This window comes from Ovis canadensis, chromosome 1 (assembly GCF_042477335.2).
Source record: "Ovis canadensis isolate MfBH-ARS-UI-01 breed Bighorn chromosome 1, ARS-UI_OviCan_v2, whole genome shotgun sequence".
Classification (NCBI taxonomy): Eukaryota; Metazoa; Chordata; class Mammalia; order Artiodactyla; family Bovidae; genus Ovis; species Ovis canadensis.
The window spans coordinates 165247497-165264575 of NC_091245.1; the positions used below are offsets into that span (position 1 = coordinate 165247497).

Consider the following 17079-nt stretch of genomic DNA (forward strand, 5'->3'; position numbering starts at 1 on the left):
GCATTCCAGTATGTCTGGCTGTAGGTGAGTGATCACACCATCGTGGTTATCTGGGTCATTAAGATCTTTTTTATGTAGTTCTTCTGTGTATTGTTGGCACCTCTTAATATCTACTGCTTCTGTCAGGTTCATACCATTTCTGTCCTTTATTGTGCCCATCTTTGCATAAAATGTTCCCTTGGCATCTCTAATTTTCTTGAAAAGATCCCTAGTCTTTCCCATTCTATTGTTTTCCTCTGTTTCTTTGCACTGATCACTGAGGAAGGCTTTCTTATCTCTCCTTGCTAAGTAGTGTTTAGATTACAAATAAGTAGTGTTTCGATTACTTGATTAACATCTTCCTCTTTAAAGTTGCTCGCCCTAAATTTCTCAAGGGCCAGAGAATCCACCTTTTATTTCCCTCCAGCCCACTCACGCTAATACCGGACTTTGAGCACACCAGGTGACCAGATGATGTGATCATGAAAGTGCTGGTAATGATCAAACAATTCTGGGCGGGCGGGTTTTCTGACTGTCGTTCCCTTCTTGGGAATTGAAGCCCTCTCCACCGGCTCGGAGACCGCCGCCTAGGAACCGCTCCTTGTTCTCTTCCGCCATCTAGTGGCACCTGGCTTGCTCTCCTCGCTCAACTTGCTGTTCAGAGCTGCAAAGATTTCAGATTGTAAATCAAATGGATGAATTGTTTTATTCTTGTCATTGTAGTAAAAAGGGCTTATAGCGTGTTTCGCGAGATAAAAATGTAATGTGTTGATAAAAAAATAAGTATAACACAATAGAAAACTTTAATACCTGCACAGTATAGATTAAATTCATGTAATTTAATCTCTTTAATATGTTCCAATGTTAACTTAAAGACAAAAGTACAAAAATATAAACTAAGCTAAGGAGTTCTGAGGAAAGATTATCTTTCTCGCGGGCTTCTGTATAATGTTCATGGATTTTTAAATTTCAAGTAAAAGTGATCGAAGCAGATAAAAAAATGAAAAGAAAAGGAAATAAAGTTCTGATAGATGTTAAATTGTTTAGAGAGAGAAATCTCAGCTCTTTATTTAACCATTTGACTTCAATTAAGTTAGAACTTATTATCATTATTTATACCTGCAATACAATGTTTAATGAATGTTGAATTCAGTTTTAATGTTCTGTAATGTAGAACTTTCTTCAGATGGCATGATAGTGAGTTTAATTGTGTGATTCAGAAAAGTGAAAATAAATTTCTCTAATGAATGAAATAAAATATTTCTGAAGTGTGACTTATTTCCCATTAAAACTTTTATTTCTGACATTTTAACATTATTCTGGTTTTAGTTTTCTTTTTTTTAAATGCCACTGCTATCATGCAGTGTTTAGGTTTTTCTAATAAAAATGTGTTTAATTGCAGTTCCACTTCAACCTTTAATACACTTGTGACCCAGCTGTAAAAATCTTCATTTTGTTTTCCAGGGTGGGAAAATTCCTATAAGGTGGACAGCCCCAGAAGCTATTGCCTACAGAAAATTCTCTTCGGCAAGTGATGCATGGAGCTATGGCATTGTCATGTGGGAGGTCATGTCCTATGGAGAGAGACCTTATTGGGAAATGTCTAACCAAGACGTAAGTGCCATCCGCAGTTAAACCGCCACTTTGTGAGTGCAGACACATTATCATTGATGAAGAAACACCATTTGTCCTCACTCAGATTAGCCCTTATCTTCCTCAGAGTTGTCCAGGGTTTGTGGCTGAAGTTGAGTAGCCTTTCACTCTGAGCTGTGTTTGGTGTGGTAAGGGCCAGCTGATGGGCTTTGTCACGTAAGTACCTATCCATGTCTTACGTCTAATACTGAACACACACATGTGGTTCTAAGGCAGCCTAACTGTGCTATGCAAGAGCCTGCCCTACAAGTTTCAAAAAACAAAGAATAATGTTTACCTTTCATTTCTTCCTTAGGGCAATCTAATGTAGTACTGTAAAGAGAAAATTAGGAGAAAACTTAGCAGAAAAATATTAAATGCTTTCAGGCAATGTGTTATCAATACATCATCTAATATATGGTTCTTTCGAGATACATGACCCTTTTTGCAATCTATTTTATCTGTAAAAGTTACCTTGGTGGCTAATATTATAGAAGAGGGTAGTTAGCACACATTTGACCTCTATGGACTGTTGGACGTGGTAGAGACAGTAGTCAAAATATGCTAGAATCCTGACAATGCAAGTGACTGTGCTGTCAGATCTGCAGACACATTTTCGTACCCCCTTCCCTCAGCCTAGAATCCAGACGCTGTCCACTCACCTGCCTTCTTCGAAGTATCTAACAGTTTAGGAGACAGTGGTAATGGGAAGTCAACTCTGATGGGATTCTGAATGCTCACAGATGGAAACAAAGACTGTGTGGGTATGGATTTTTTAGAAAATCCATAAACGTAGTCAACTCTTGTCACATCTCTTCTGTTTTTTCCATTCAACTGCTTGAGCCTCACCTCCACACCTCATACTCATTATCCCATCCCAACCTCAAGTGGTCCAAATATGTTCAGTGACAGAGAAAGGTTAATCTTTTTGAATACTGGACACCAAGAAGACTGGGTTTTGGTTAGCTCACCATGACTTTTGTTTCTCCCTGACTTAGAGTGTTAATTCCAAAACTGAGTGCCTGTTCTTGTGCCTACTGACTCTGGAGAATGCCAGGTCCAGAACCTACATGTAGCAGGTTCAAGATCATCAAACGCTGTGCAACCATGCTCTATAAAGCCCTTCATAAAAACACAAAGCCGGGTGGCTTAGTCCTGCAGGGCATTTTCCCTTAAGTACAGAAGTGTGGCATGACCAGCAAACTTTGATACACTCCCAATATTTAAACTTCTTTAGATCCAGGCCATTTACTGTCCTTAAAGGAATTTTACTTGAAGGACCTTGTTGCTCTTTCCTGCCTCTGGGCCTTGCTTGGAGAAACTTGTGTCTAGCTCTGCTTCTTAAGATTGAATCTCAAGAGCAGAAATATATCCCTTCACTCCCAGGAAGAATTCATCTATTTTTAACCAGCTATCCAAGGTAACAGACACCCTGGATTCAGTACCATAGATCCTACTCTACTCTTAACCCAAGATAATGCTTGCCTGCTTGTCCTACTGTGACATGACTAAACTAGGCCATTCAAGTTCAGTTCAATTCAGTCGCTCAGTCGTGTCCGACTCTTTGCGACCCCATGTATTGTAGCATGCCAGGCCTCCCTGTCCATCACCAAGTCCCGGAGTTCGCTCAAATTCATGTCCATCGAGTCAGTGATGCCATCCAGCCAGCTCATCCTCTGTCGTCCCCTTCTCCTCCTGCCCCCAATCCCTCCCAGCATCACAGTCTTTTCCAAGAGTCAACTCTTCGCATGAGGTGGCCGAAGTACTGGAGTTTCAGCTTTAGCATCATTCCTTCCAAAGAAATCCCAGGGCTGATCTCCTTCAGAATGGACTGGTTGGATCTCCTTGTAGTCCAAGGGACTCTCAAGAGTCTTCTCCAACACCACTGTTCAAAAGCATCAATTCTTCGGCGCTCAGCCTTCTTCACAGTCCAACTCTCACATCCATACATGACCACTGGAAAACCATAGCCTTGACTAGAAGGACCTTAGTCAGCAAAGTAATGTCTCTGCTTTTGAATATGCTCTCTATGTTGGTCATAACTTTTCTTCCAAGGAGTAAGCATCTTTTAATTTCATGGCTGCAGTCACCATCTGCAGTGATTTTGGAGCCCCCAAAAATAAAGTCTGACACTGTTTCCACCGTTTCCCCATCTATTTCCCATGAAGTGATGGGACTGGATGCCATGATCTTCGTTTTCTGAATGTTGAGCTTTAAGCCAACTTTCTTACTCTCCACTTTCACTTTCATCAAGAGGCTTTTTATTTCCTCTTCACTTTCTGCCATAAGGGTGGTGTCATCTGCATACCTGAGGTTATTGATATTTCTCCCGGCAGTCTTGATTTCAGCCTGTGTTTCTTCCAGTCCAGCAATTCTCATGATGGCCATTCAAGAAAATCTATAAAATAAAAAGTCCTCCTTCAGATGAATGAAAATCCTCACTGCGCAGAAGAACCCTCAGTTCAAGTACCTTCCTTAACTGGTGTTCCATATAGTCCTTGTCTTAACCAGTTCTCTGTCAGACTTAAAATAAAAAATTACCTAACTCAGAGGACTCCAAACTTTATTAATAATATACCCTTGCTGGTAAAAGTTCTTGAGCATTCACAACTGACATATGTGTATTTATCTGCACATTATATACAAGTCCTACTGTAGTAATACATTCATTTTTTGTTTAAAAAGTAATTTGTTGAGTATCTTCTCAGGAAGTAGAGATACAAGGGAAAACAAACTGGATTGAACTTTTATGAAACTGAGGTTTAGGGAGGTGACATGATTTCCCTAGAATCACATAGTAAGTGCTTTGACAGTGATACTAAAAAAACAATTCTAATAACCTTCTAGAAGTCATGGGCAAGGAGGAGGGAAGAGGAAATAACTGCCTCTTTCATGGTGATTTAGTTTATATCCATAGGCCAGTGACTTCTTGCCCCCATTGAGTTTATATTCTAGCAAGAGGGAAACAGACTACACAAAGTAAGTCAATAAAATATGTAATATGTAACATGATCATTAGTGTTTGGGGAGAGAAAAGTAAGAAAAGATAAGAAATGTTTGGAATTTGATTTTAAATATGTAAATATATTGCCAAGTACAGTTGTAAAAGTCATTTCATTTTGATCATAAAAGTCATAGTCATTCTTATTAGACATGCATAAATTGTCTTTCTTACAGTAAAATGGGGCTCCCCAGGTTGCACAGTGGTAAAAATTATGCCTGCTAATACAAGGGATGAAAGAGACTTGAGTTCAATCCCTGGGTCAGAAAGATTCTCTGGAAAAGGAAATGAAAACCCACTCCATTATTCTTGCCTAGAAAATTCCATGGACCGAGCAGCCTGGTGGGCTTCAGACCATGATGTCACAAAAAGTTGAATGTGACTGAGCTCAGGCATGCCATGTGCACGCATGTACACACATACACACACACACACACACACACATACACACTCTTGTATAAGACAAATAAACATAAAGAGAAGTTCTATTATTTTTTCTGTCTCTTGGATTATCATTTTACCACATGGGGTACTTTGTACCACCAGTTTGGTAACCACAACCACCATTAGGTAGACTATAATTCAGCCATGAAAAGTGCCTCAAAAGTGACCAACAAATATAATAAAAGGACGAGGTTAAATGATATTTAATATCCCTTTTAACAGTAACATGCTAAGTCTTCATAATCTCTGAAGAAATAATTATCATACTTGTCTCAGCAAAGAAATGGTTCACATTGTTCTTTTCTTCAGTTTAGGAATTTCTGTGAGGGTACAAGAATCCAATAGAACCTCCACAGAGCAGAGCATGTACGAGTGTAGATCCAGATGACAAGACAGATTTTCTAGGAGAGCAACTTCTGAGAGAAAAGGCCCAAATGTGTAATTTCCAACATAGACCCACTTGTAAACTGTCCTTAGTTGCTGCCTAGAGCAGTCCAAAATCTGGTGTCAGCTCCTCCCTTCCAGGATCATGTCCAACAGTTTACACGGTCATTCTGGCCATGTGTGTTGATGATCTGTGTCCAGGATGAACATTTAGAGAGCCATTCTGTCTATTAAACCTCATATGGCCATAAAGACCATATCTGGAATCAGAAGTTGCTGCAGCCAGGAATAGACTCCTGACATTAAGCCCATCCTCATTCATTCTGTGTTGTCAATGTCCGCAGTGCAAGGCTGAACGCTCCCTCCACCCAACGCTTTATTTTTCAAGGACTAGATAAAGGGTAAACTGGTTATTTTCATGGTCTTTGAGTAGCTACCAAAGAATATGTAAGCAAGAATTGGAAACAAGGAGGAGAACAGAAATTTCTGAGGGGAGGGAAAAATGCCAAACCCTTGAGGTCCTCAGATCAATATAAGAGAGGAAAGTACTAAGAGCTAAAATCTTTTATGTATTTTGTGAATATATTTCCTGCTGCAGTGAAGAGAGTTGAAATTCTGTTTAGCCTAACATGTTGGAAGTCAGTGTATCTGTGACAGATCCTGTAACCAGAATTTCTGTTTGAAAGCAGAAATAGCTTAATCAAAACTTTCTGAGCTGCTCTCTTCAAATACTGGTTATTTCCTATTTGTCCTGAATTTCTCATGTTTGGTCAAAGTTCAGTCTTATATTTGACTTTCCGTAACCAAGGTGTGTTTTAAATAAGAAAAGCCATTTTTAGACAATAAAAGTTCAACTATTTCCTGTTTGAATATTTTATATTTTTATTACATTTTGTGGAGTTTAATTTAAGGGCTTAGCTAAATATGGAATGTTAACATGCTTTAGGATTTTAAATGAGTTTAGAAAATTTCAGGTAGTTTTTATGAGGTAGGTAGTCCCTTCATTCTGCAGACTGTGGCATATTTTATTGCAATGAACAATTCTGAGCTTGCATAGTCTATTTTAGTGAATAATATAATGAGTTTCCCAAAGGTCAGTAGTAATGTACATTAAGGAATATACATAAGGAAATGAGAAAAAGCAGTGCAAAAGACTAGTCCATGTATGGCCTTCCAAGCATAACAGTAGATGCCATCTGCTTAGCCATTCAGCAGTTACTGATTAAACTCAGGCCAGTCACTGGGCATGTGGGTAGGTCTGGAGAACTTGAAAATCCAGCCCTCACTCTCAAGAAGCTCTCTGTGTAGGTGAGGAGACGAAGTTCTGACATTTCTAAGTCATGCTTCTGCCCCCAAGTAGAATATATACTCCTCAAGGGTAGACTCAGGCCTTCTTTTTCTTTTTAATATAAACAACATTGTGTGAATACAACATAGTTATTTTTTAACATATGCCCAAAAAAGCATGCATACGCTATTATTTGAGATATTTTTTATTATATAAGCTTTCCCAGTGGCTCCACAGGTAAAGAATCTGCCTGCAAAGCAGTAGACATAGGAGACATGGGTTTGATTCCTCAGTCAGGAAGATCCCCTGGAGAAGAAAATGGCAACCCACTCCAGTATTCTTGCCTGAAAAGTCCCTTGGACAGAGAAACTCGAGGGCTGCAGTCCAAAGGGTCACAAAGAGTTGGACACTACTGAGCAACTAACCACAAGCAATTATAAAAAGCACCTGATACATAGAAGATATTTAATTAATTAGTGGTAATAATCATAGCTTGCAATTTCTGAATTTATTATGAGTCAATTATTTTAGATTATTGACTCATTTAATCTTCAAAATAATTCTCTAAGATTGATACTATTTTTATTCCCATTTATAGATAAAAGGCTTTCTAGAAAATTTTAGCAACTTACCCAAGGTTGTATGTTAAGTCACTTCAGTTGTGTCTGACTCTTTGTGACCCTATGGATTGTAGCCCCCCAGTCTCCTCTGTCCATGAGATTCTCCAGGCAAAAATACCAGAGTAGGTGGCCATGCCCTCCTCCAGGGGATTTTCCTGACCCAGGGATCGAACCTGCTTCTCTTACATCTCTTGCATTGGCAGGTGGGTTTTTTACCACTAGTGCCACCAGGGAAGCCCCAACCCATGACAGAACTGAAGTTGAAGACCCCTGCTTCCCCCAAAGTGTGTGCTTTTACCCCTGAGCTATACTGTAGAAGTCTTAATTTTCAAAGGAGTCTCTATACCACACAAGCTCTATGAAATGAGATCAAAGCATCTTTAATTATGTATCCCTCTGTACCACAATACAAGTGTTTCTATTATTTCCTATCAGCAAGAATGTGGATTGACTCACTGTTGTTTGAAAGTATAAATCTTTTCAGCAGGACTTTTTGTCTTGATGTTAAAAATTTATAAAATGTGCTGTATTATATTTCTTAAAAATGTTTAAGGCAGTAGCTTAAAATAATATTCTCATGGTCCACATATTTAGCCTATTACCAGAAACATGCCACAGGTATATTGAAGGCACAAATTTCCTTGCTGTTTTCTAATATTTTTAAACTTTTTTTTAAATGTATCACAGTATAATGTTTTGTGTTATTTTCATCCGAGTTCAAAATAATTGTTTTTTACTACGTAATAGGAGTACATTGTAATGCTAGGAGCTACACTGGCTCCAAAGATGACACCAGGGGTATTGCAGTTCTTCCAACACTTATATTATGGAATGTGCTTAAGTGAAGAAAATGCAAGCAAAACATGAACAGCAGGCAACATTAAATAACCAAATCCCCACAGAGCTAATATGTCGGGGAAAAACTTGCACCACATAAATGAGCGGTGACTTTGCTCAAACAAATGATCTGAATGCAAGACTAGAGACGGGTTTTGTCTGTTTTGTTTTTCCCTAGCATGTTTTTTTAAAAAAAAAAAAAAAAAAGAAAAGAAAGAAAGAAAGAAAGGAAAAATTCTCCTTGAAGCAGTTTGAAGCCCAAATGCCTCCTGGGTATGGTATCACTTAGGCATATGCTACTAAGCCTGTTCAATTTCCCAAAAAGAGAACTGCTATCAGAGAGCATCTCATTTGAGGTTTACTAAGAAACATAATGCTGCCTCAGTGTTTTTGTATTTTTTATTCTCCTTACTTTTCAAAAGGTTTTATATAATAGTGAGTTTTGCTTTAGATTGCTTTCTGAAGCTTACCTGAAAAAAAAAAATACAATTCAACTTTAGGATTTTTAATAGATGATGTGGTTGGAAATAACCTTTGACCTTATCTGAATTGGTTCCTCTTTTCAAAAGTTGAGAAGGAAGAAAATTACCTTCTACCATATTTCTGGTTTGTCTTCATAATTCTATAACCTTTCTCAATTATAGGTCAGTATTTTAGCCAAGAATGGTGGATATATAGAATCCACTTACCTTCAAATGCGGTATGATTTTATGATTCAGAGAGTCCAGTCATTTCCAATTTTTGTTTCTGATTAGATTTTCAAAACTCTGCTTTATTATGTAATGGTCCTTGTGTAATGATCTGTGTAAGATACAGTAAATTGCTAAGGCCCATTCCCATTATTTCAACCTTCCATATTACAGAGGGAATTTTTGTACCTATTTGAATATGTTTCTACCAAAGCAATTTTCAAAATGACCTTTTTCTCGTTTTTTAAAATAATTCCTCCTATTGGTATGTAGGCAGGAGCAACATTTTAATTAAATATACACTAATTACACTAGCATAAGGCATGTCTGTTACAGAAACAAGAGTAATAGGGGATATTGTGAGATTCAATTTATCACCATTGCAAATAATTTGAATAATAAAGTTCCAAGTAGAGGAAACCAATAACCAGTATGCTACTACCACAGTATAATTTTCAAGGGAATTCTTTTTTTTTTTGCTGAAAGTATATACATACCAGAAACATTTTCATTTAAAAATTAACTATACCTTCTATTTCTGTTTGGAAGAAATTTATTATCTGTTGCTCTTACGATTTTTTATAATTGTTTGTTTCCTTTAAAGCATATTTATAAAGAGGGCATCTTAAAATACTCTTTTACTGTATATTCATAAACTATGTTTCCAAAGATTTTAGGTATTTTTGCATGTGTGTGTGTTTGGTCATGTCCAAGTCTTTGCGAATCCATGAACTGTAGCCCTCCAGGCTCCTCTGTCCATGGGATTTCCCAGGCAGGAATACTGGAGTGGGCTGCCATTTCCCTGTTCAGGTTGGGTATTTTTTTATGGGCCCTTAAAGTTGCCTGTAATCTTTCTAAAATTGAAATGGTGCATCAGTGATGAAATGTTTGTTTGGGGTTTTTTTTTTCCCCCCCAGAGAGGACTTGGAAATATGGGCCTGAGTTTTAAGAATGTTGTCTTCTCATTTCAAAAATGTTGATTTGGAATATGTCTTTACATTGTTTTTATATTTCAAAAAATATACTTTGTTGGTGGGAACCCGTCTAGTAAAGAATATCTTGGTCCGCCAAATCTTCCTAATCTTAGTTTACTATGATATACTTTGGCCCATCTGGATTTTTGTCTCCCTGCACTTGGAGCTCTGTGGGAAACAGTCCTTTCAAAGGATGCCAAATCTAGATCTGGTGGTCAAAGAACCTTGAGATCAAGAGATGTTACCAGAGATCCTGCAGATTAACCCTTCAGTTTCACTGACCCTAAAAACACAGCTTTTTGAGCTGAAAGGCACTGTCACAAGCACTGAATCCAGGCTTTTTTTTTTTCCCCCTCTTAATGAGGAGACAGAGAATTGCCCAAGCACAGAGCTTGTTAGTGAAATTTCAGACTCCAGGGCAGTTCATGTGACTCCTTCACTAATGCTCATTCTACTACTTACACACTGAAGCATAGTTGCATAGAAAGTTTTAATTATCTCAGTCTCAAGAAGTAGCAATGGCACCCACTCCAGTGCTCTTGCCTGGAAAATCCCATGGATGGAGGAGCCTGGTGGGCTGCAATCCATGTGGTCACTAGGAGTCAGACGTGACTGAACGACTTCACTTTCACTTTTTACTTTCATGCATTGGAGAAGGAAATGGCAACCCACTCCAATGTTCTTGCCTGGAGAATCCCAGGGACTGGGGAGCCTGGTGGGCTGCCGTCTATGGGGTCGCACAGAGTCGAACATGACTGAAACGACTTAGCAGCAGCAGCAGCAAGAAGTATGACTTTCAACTGTTAGGGCGAAAGATTTTCCAAACCATAAAATAAATCATCAGCAACCTTTTAACTTATAAGAGGGCTGCTGCTGCTGCTAAGTCGCTTCAGCTGTGCCCGACTCTGTGCGACCCCATAGATGGCAGCCCACCAGGCTCCCCCTGTCCTTGGGATTCTCCAGGCAAGAACACTGGAATGGGTTGCCATTTCCTTCTCCAAAGCATGAAAGTGAAAAGTCAGTTCCCCCATTTTGTCCACTCATTCAGTAATCTGACTGGTGTCTTACTGAAGATGAACATTCTCCATTTTTATAGGTCCTTGACATTCTATGGAGACTTCCGTAAAATAAGATTGGAGAACTGTCTGAAGTATAGAGTTTTAAAAAAAAATGTTTTTTAATTTATTTATTTTAATTGGAGGTTAATTACAGTATTGTATTGGTTTTGCCATACATTAACATGAATCTGCCACAGGTATACATGTTTTCCCCATCTTGAACCCCCCTCCCTCCTCCTTCCCCATATCATCCCTCTGGGTCATCTCAGTGCACCAGCCCCAGGCATCCAGTATCATGCATCGAACTTGGACTGGTGATTTATTTCATATATGATATTATACATGTTTTAATTCCAGTCTCCCAAATCATCCCACCCTCGCCCTCTCCCACAGAGTCCAAAATACTGTTCTATACATCTGTGTCTCTTTTGCTGTTTCACATACAGCGTTATCATTACCATCTTTGTAAATTCCATATATATGCGTTAGTATACTGTATTGGTGTTTTTCTTTCTGGCTTACTTCACTCTGTATAATAGGCTCCAGTTTCATCCACCTCATTAGAACTGATTCAAATGCATTCTTTTTAATGGCTGAGTAATACTCCATTGTGTATATGTACCACAGCTTTCTTATCCATTCCTTTGCTGATGGACATCTAGGTTGCTTCCATGTCCTGGCTATTATAAACAGTGCTGCGATGAACACTGGGGTACACATGTCTCTTTCAATTAAGGAAACCTTATGTTTCCATGCCTTAGTGATTTACAAATGATAAATTAGCCTCAGAAAAATTGTTTTCTGTCTATATCTTATTCTTTCACTCTTAGGTGCTTAGTCTCTCAGTTGCGTCCGACTCTTTGCGACTCTGTTGACTGTAGCCCGCCAGGCTCCTCTGTCCATGGGATTCTCCAGGCAAGAATACTGGAGTGAGTTGTCATTTCCTCCTCCAATGGATCTTCCCAACCCAGGGATCAAACCCATATCTCCTGTGTCTCCTGCATTGCAGGCAGATTCTTTACCTGATAAGCCATCAAGGGGAATGTTCACTACTCTATCCCCCTTAGTTTTTTTCAATGTACACTGATTTTCATTTGAGTTTTGATTGCTTTCTACTGAATTATAATTTCTGTATGTTGAAAAATATTGACTAAGAGAGTAGGTATGAGATTTTAAATGTGATTTACTTATAACCACTTCTTTCCTTTCTTTTTTCTTTCCTTCTTTTGCCTGTGCAGACACAACTTTTACATTGCATATCAGAAAACTACATTGCCAGGGCTTTCAGTTTTACTGTTTTACAAATCTGAATGTCTTCATATCTATAAATAATCATCATCATGAAAAGTAGGGATATACTGGGACTCTGCTTCACCATCCACTTTCAACTTGAAATTACAGATTTTCCACAAAGTTATGATGAATATTGAGAGAGAAGACAAAAATAGAATCATTTCACATTCCATTTACTATTGTACATTTCAGCCCTTGCTAAAATTTTGAGACAGTTTATTTTAAAAGGAAGTATGAATAACTAACTTCACTGTGCTTCTCTTTGGGAGATATTGAGCAGTGTTATAACATAAAAATGTGATTACCGGCACAGCCCAAACATTTCTTGTTCAACAGCATTGTTCAGGGATATCTCAGTGTCTTCCTATTGACTGTCTGCTCCTTGTTTGCCTAGTTTAATAAAAGATTCACATTGTCTTCTTTGATTCAGAAACCTTCAGTGCAATTGGGAAACTCATCAGATTCAACAAGAGCAGAACAGTCTGCTACGTGCCCCAACTGAGCCTAGTGTCGATTCTAGGATGCTAAAAATTGTAGTGTCAATGACAAGGAACCAGTATGATCTATTTAGAATAACCTGCCAGGTTTTAGATAATAACTTCTGACAAAATCTAATTCTTTCTATCTCTGCGCAGAAGTTATCACTGCAGTCATTTTCATATTTTTTCACTTTATTTTAATTTTCTTCTTACACTTTAAAATAAGGGTATAACCTTGCATAATTCTTCTGCAAAGGATGACAGCCTACAACTATCATAAAACCATGCTATTAACAAAATTCTCTCTAGTAATTATCACCCCTTCATATCCTAAAACAAATCTCATTTAGTCTTTTAGACAAAGCACTCCATATGCTGCTGGCTGCCTGTCAGTCCTTAAGTAGGGAACCAGAAATGCCTATAAAACAAAACTTCCCACAAAAGCCGTGTTTATGAAGATAACGGTTAATATACAGCTGCTATAGATCACATATACGACAACTGAAGTTCACTCTTTGACAAGGCATTGTTTTAGATGCCGAGAACTCATGGAAAAAAGAAATAGTTCCTGCTCTTGAACTCGGCTTGCCCAGCTCAGAGAGTGCAAGTGTTCTGTGGCCAAAGCAGAGGAGAAGCAGGGCAGTGCCAGAGGTGAGGACTGAGAACCTGGGTCATAGTGAGCCGCTGCAGAATTCCAGATATGGAAGGAGTGTGATCACAGTTTCATATCAGCAGGATTGCTTCAGGTGCACTGCAGAAGTTATTGAAGGAGTTAGAGGGGAAACAGAAAGACTAATTAAGTGGCTGTTGTAGTGATCAAAATGAAAAATAAATCATTTGAGAAGAGGATTGAAAATGGGCTGTATTTAAAGTATATGAAATTGGTGGAATCAACATCTAAGTTAGTTTTGAGCACCAGGAAAGACAGAAGCCCAGAGGACCCACTGATCTCTGACTTAAATCATTGGGAAAAGAATGCTACCCTTTTCAGAGGACAGAAATGCCAAACTTAGGAGCAAGTTTTGAACAACAGCAAAAAAAAAAAAAAAAAAAAAAAATCCCAGAGACGATAGATGTAGAAATCTTGAGAGAAAGCTGAACTGGAGCTACAAGAATGAGTCATCAGCAGGTGGGAGAGAGTGAAAGCATGGAGTGTGTAAATGTCTACGAGAAGCTCAAGAGTTAATTCTAGGGGATGAGTCTGGAACGCAGCACAAGACTCAGGACAGATTTTTTTTTTCTATCGCTGTCATGATTCAGAGGCTACCAAGGTGATAATATTGGTCCAGTCTTCAGGAAATTACTAGCTATGTGAATCTGAGACAATCTGTTCATCAGTTAGAGCTTCAATTTTCTTACCTACAAAATACGTATAACCGCACTCACATAGAAGTTAAGCTATGTTAAAATACCTAGCCCAGAAATTGACGTATAATAAGCTCTCAAAGTTTCATATGTTACTTGAATCAGAGACCAGAAAGCTCATAGAAAATTTAACCCATGGTCACTCCAGCCCCAAAATTGCTCCTCCTCCTTTGTTTCCTTGACCAAGCCAAAACCCTGCAAGTCAATCTTCTCTTTTCCCTCTACTTCCCTATCTAATCTCACCCCAGTCCTACATTCCTGACAAGTCAATCTACTGCTTGTACCCTATGGCCTCTGCTTCAACTAAGGCTATCCTGACTTCTTGCCTGGATCACTGCAAGCCTCCTTCCTGGCCTTCCCTGTCCTCCCACTCTTCATAATGCAGCCACAGTGAGCTTCCAAAAGGCAAATCTAATGCCATCTACTTGCCAAAACCCTTCCCCTTTTGCATAAAGTCTGTGTTTATAGCATGAAAAATCATTCATGATCACAAGAAACATAGTTTTTACTTAACCTTCCGGCCTCAAATCTCACCATTCTTCTCTTTGAAGAATCTGGTCTAGTTACAGAAATCTACTTCAATTCCCTAATTAGATCACATCTCTTCTCTCAGACCCATCTAATCTCATGGACCTTGCTACCTTATACATTCAGTTCACCTTACTGAGAAGTCTCCCAAAGGCTCAGATAGGTACTCTTCTGACAAATTTCCATGACTGCCTGTTCTACATGGCATGTTCCATAAGCAGATTCCTTGGGCACCTTCATTAGATTATACATTTCCCAAAGACAGAGATGTTTCTTACTCATTATGCTATCCCTTATACATGGTATGTTTAATAGTACATTTTAAGTGACAAATATTTATCTCTTTGGATAAATTTAAAATCCATTAGAAATATGTTGTATCTTTTAACCATTTTTTGAATCATATTGCTCAAGTTTCTTCTCTAGCTCCCTTCTAATTCAAAACTTTTAGATATGTAGTGTTTGCCAGTTGAACGTCTCTAAGTTTACGTTCCTTGTCTGTAAACTGGGGATAAAAATAGTACATACCACACAATATTATTGTGAGGATTAAAAGAGTTGACACATGTAAATCATTTAGAAATGGCACCTGGAAGTAGTCAAGAGCTCTCAATAATTGTTAGTAATTATTATTGTCTCGTTGTTGTTATTAGCATTTCCTCTAAGGTGGGACCTTCATGATTGACATCTGTCATGAATCAGGGCTCAGGACAAATTTCACAAAGTCACAAGTTAAAGAACAGGGAAAACTTTAAACCTAGAGGTCAGCAAGGAGAAATGTCATGAGTGCCCAAGTCTCCCAGTATCCCCACGGAAAGGCATGGTGGGACTAGACACTTGCTGAACATACTGTGGATAAAGGTTCCAGGTGAAGGACCCCACTTTCTTGTCACTGTCTCTTCCTACAGGATACTCATGAGAGCAACTTTGTCAAAAGAGAATAGACAGCTTGCTTGGCACCAAGCAATCTGGATTTGGGTGTCAACTGTTTACAGGAATTGTCTGGAAAAGTTAGCTCTCCAACAGCTAAGGATGTTTGGATCATGGGAAATAGTAAACCTTCTGGACAGGAGGAAAAATCCACCAGTCTTTACAGGAATCTGACTTCGGGTCCAGTGAAGAGAAGAACATGGCCCAGTCTCACTTGGCTCATTGTCCAGCCAAACCAGAGAGAAATCAGGAGATCATTTTGAACAATAATGCTTGATGTCCCAATTTTTTTACGAATATTTCTTTCTGAGGCACTTCAAATGCTGACTTGCTTCTGCTTTGAATCTCGCTTGGGTAGTTGAAACTCCAGTTTTCTAAGAGTCTGCTCCTATATCAAGACAAACCCCAAAATTTCCTCTAATAGCTTTTGTTTTGGTCAATAACATTAATTAATGCATCAGGTACCATAATTAGGGATAAATATACAAAAATATAGAGATGAAATTCCTGCTTTCAAGTATATTTCACCTGAGAGGAAGCAGGTGAAAATTATAATACAGTGTAATAGATGCAATAATAGAAATGTGTACAGGATTCAGAAGCATTCAGAAACTACTCTGTTCAGCCAGAGATTACATTTTGCAAACTATGAAGTAAATATGTTTTTGATTTATCCTTATTATAAAACTTAAGATTGGATTTGAAGTGCAGTTAGCAGGTATACAACAAAAGATAAAATGGTAATTATCACTCCTAAAATTGATATAAAACAGGAAAGGAAGACATTTTCATGAGAATTGAAAAGCATTCCTGGGGACTAGCCAGAGGATAAGTTTGGAAGCTGTAAGGAACTAAGTTCAGATTTCAGCTCTGCTGCCTATGCTGTGTGAATTTAGGCAAATTTCCTAACTTACCTGAGACTTAATTTCCTCATTTAAGAATAGGGATAATAATAACTACCATAGTGAGTTATTTTAAGCAGTAAATGAAAAAAATATGCAAAGCATTTAGCATATGATGCTTAATAAAGGCAGCCAATTTTTTTCTCAGACTATAACTTCACTTGTCACCTATTCTATGCACTTGTAATTAGATAGCTCTGAAATTACCTACAGAGGTCTCTTGGGGTGGGATTTTAAAGTCTTTATATAATGGAATTCTATCCTATTTTTCTTAGTTACTTTTTAAAGCTATCCACAGTAGTTTTGATGCATTACAAGCATTTTTATACATATCCTGTTTTACTAAAATGTGTTGCAAAATGTGTTAAAATTCAGGCCTAGTCAGTAGCAAAAATAGAAAACAGATAAGAAAAAGCATCATATTTAATAATAGATACAAAATGAACAGAAAAAAAAGCTAGTATTCTGATAGGTTAAAGTGTTGTGGTCACAAAGACACTGATGGGATTATGAAAAATTCCCTATTACTAAAAAGCTAAGCTTAACAATTAAGAGGAGGCTCCTGCAGCCTATTATTGCTTCTTTTTACAGACTACTTATAGCATAAATTATTGATATCTTAGAGTCATGCCAAATGGTGTCACATAAAAAAGAAAATGAGGGGTTTTTTTAAAAA

At 38.1% G+C, this 17079-nt stretch overlaps 1 protein-coding gene across 1 annotated transcript in view; it reads left to right on the forward strand.

Moving 5' to 3' along the window:
* EPHA6 (EPH receptor A6) overlaps window positions 1-17079 on the forward strand; it is a 975318-nt gene that overhangs the window by 940390 nt on the left and 17849 nt on the right. Inside the window, exon 16 of the mRNA XM_069550620.1 lies at window positions 1444-1593. Coding sequence (XP_069406721.1) covers window positions 1444-1593 — 150 coding nt within the window. The remainder of the gene's footprint in view (window positions 1-1443; window positions 1594-17079) is intronic.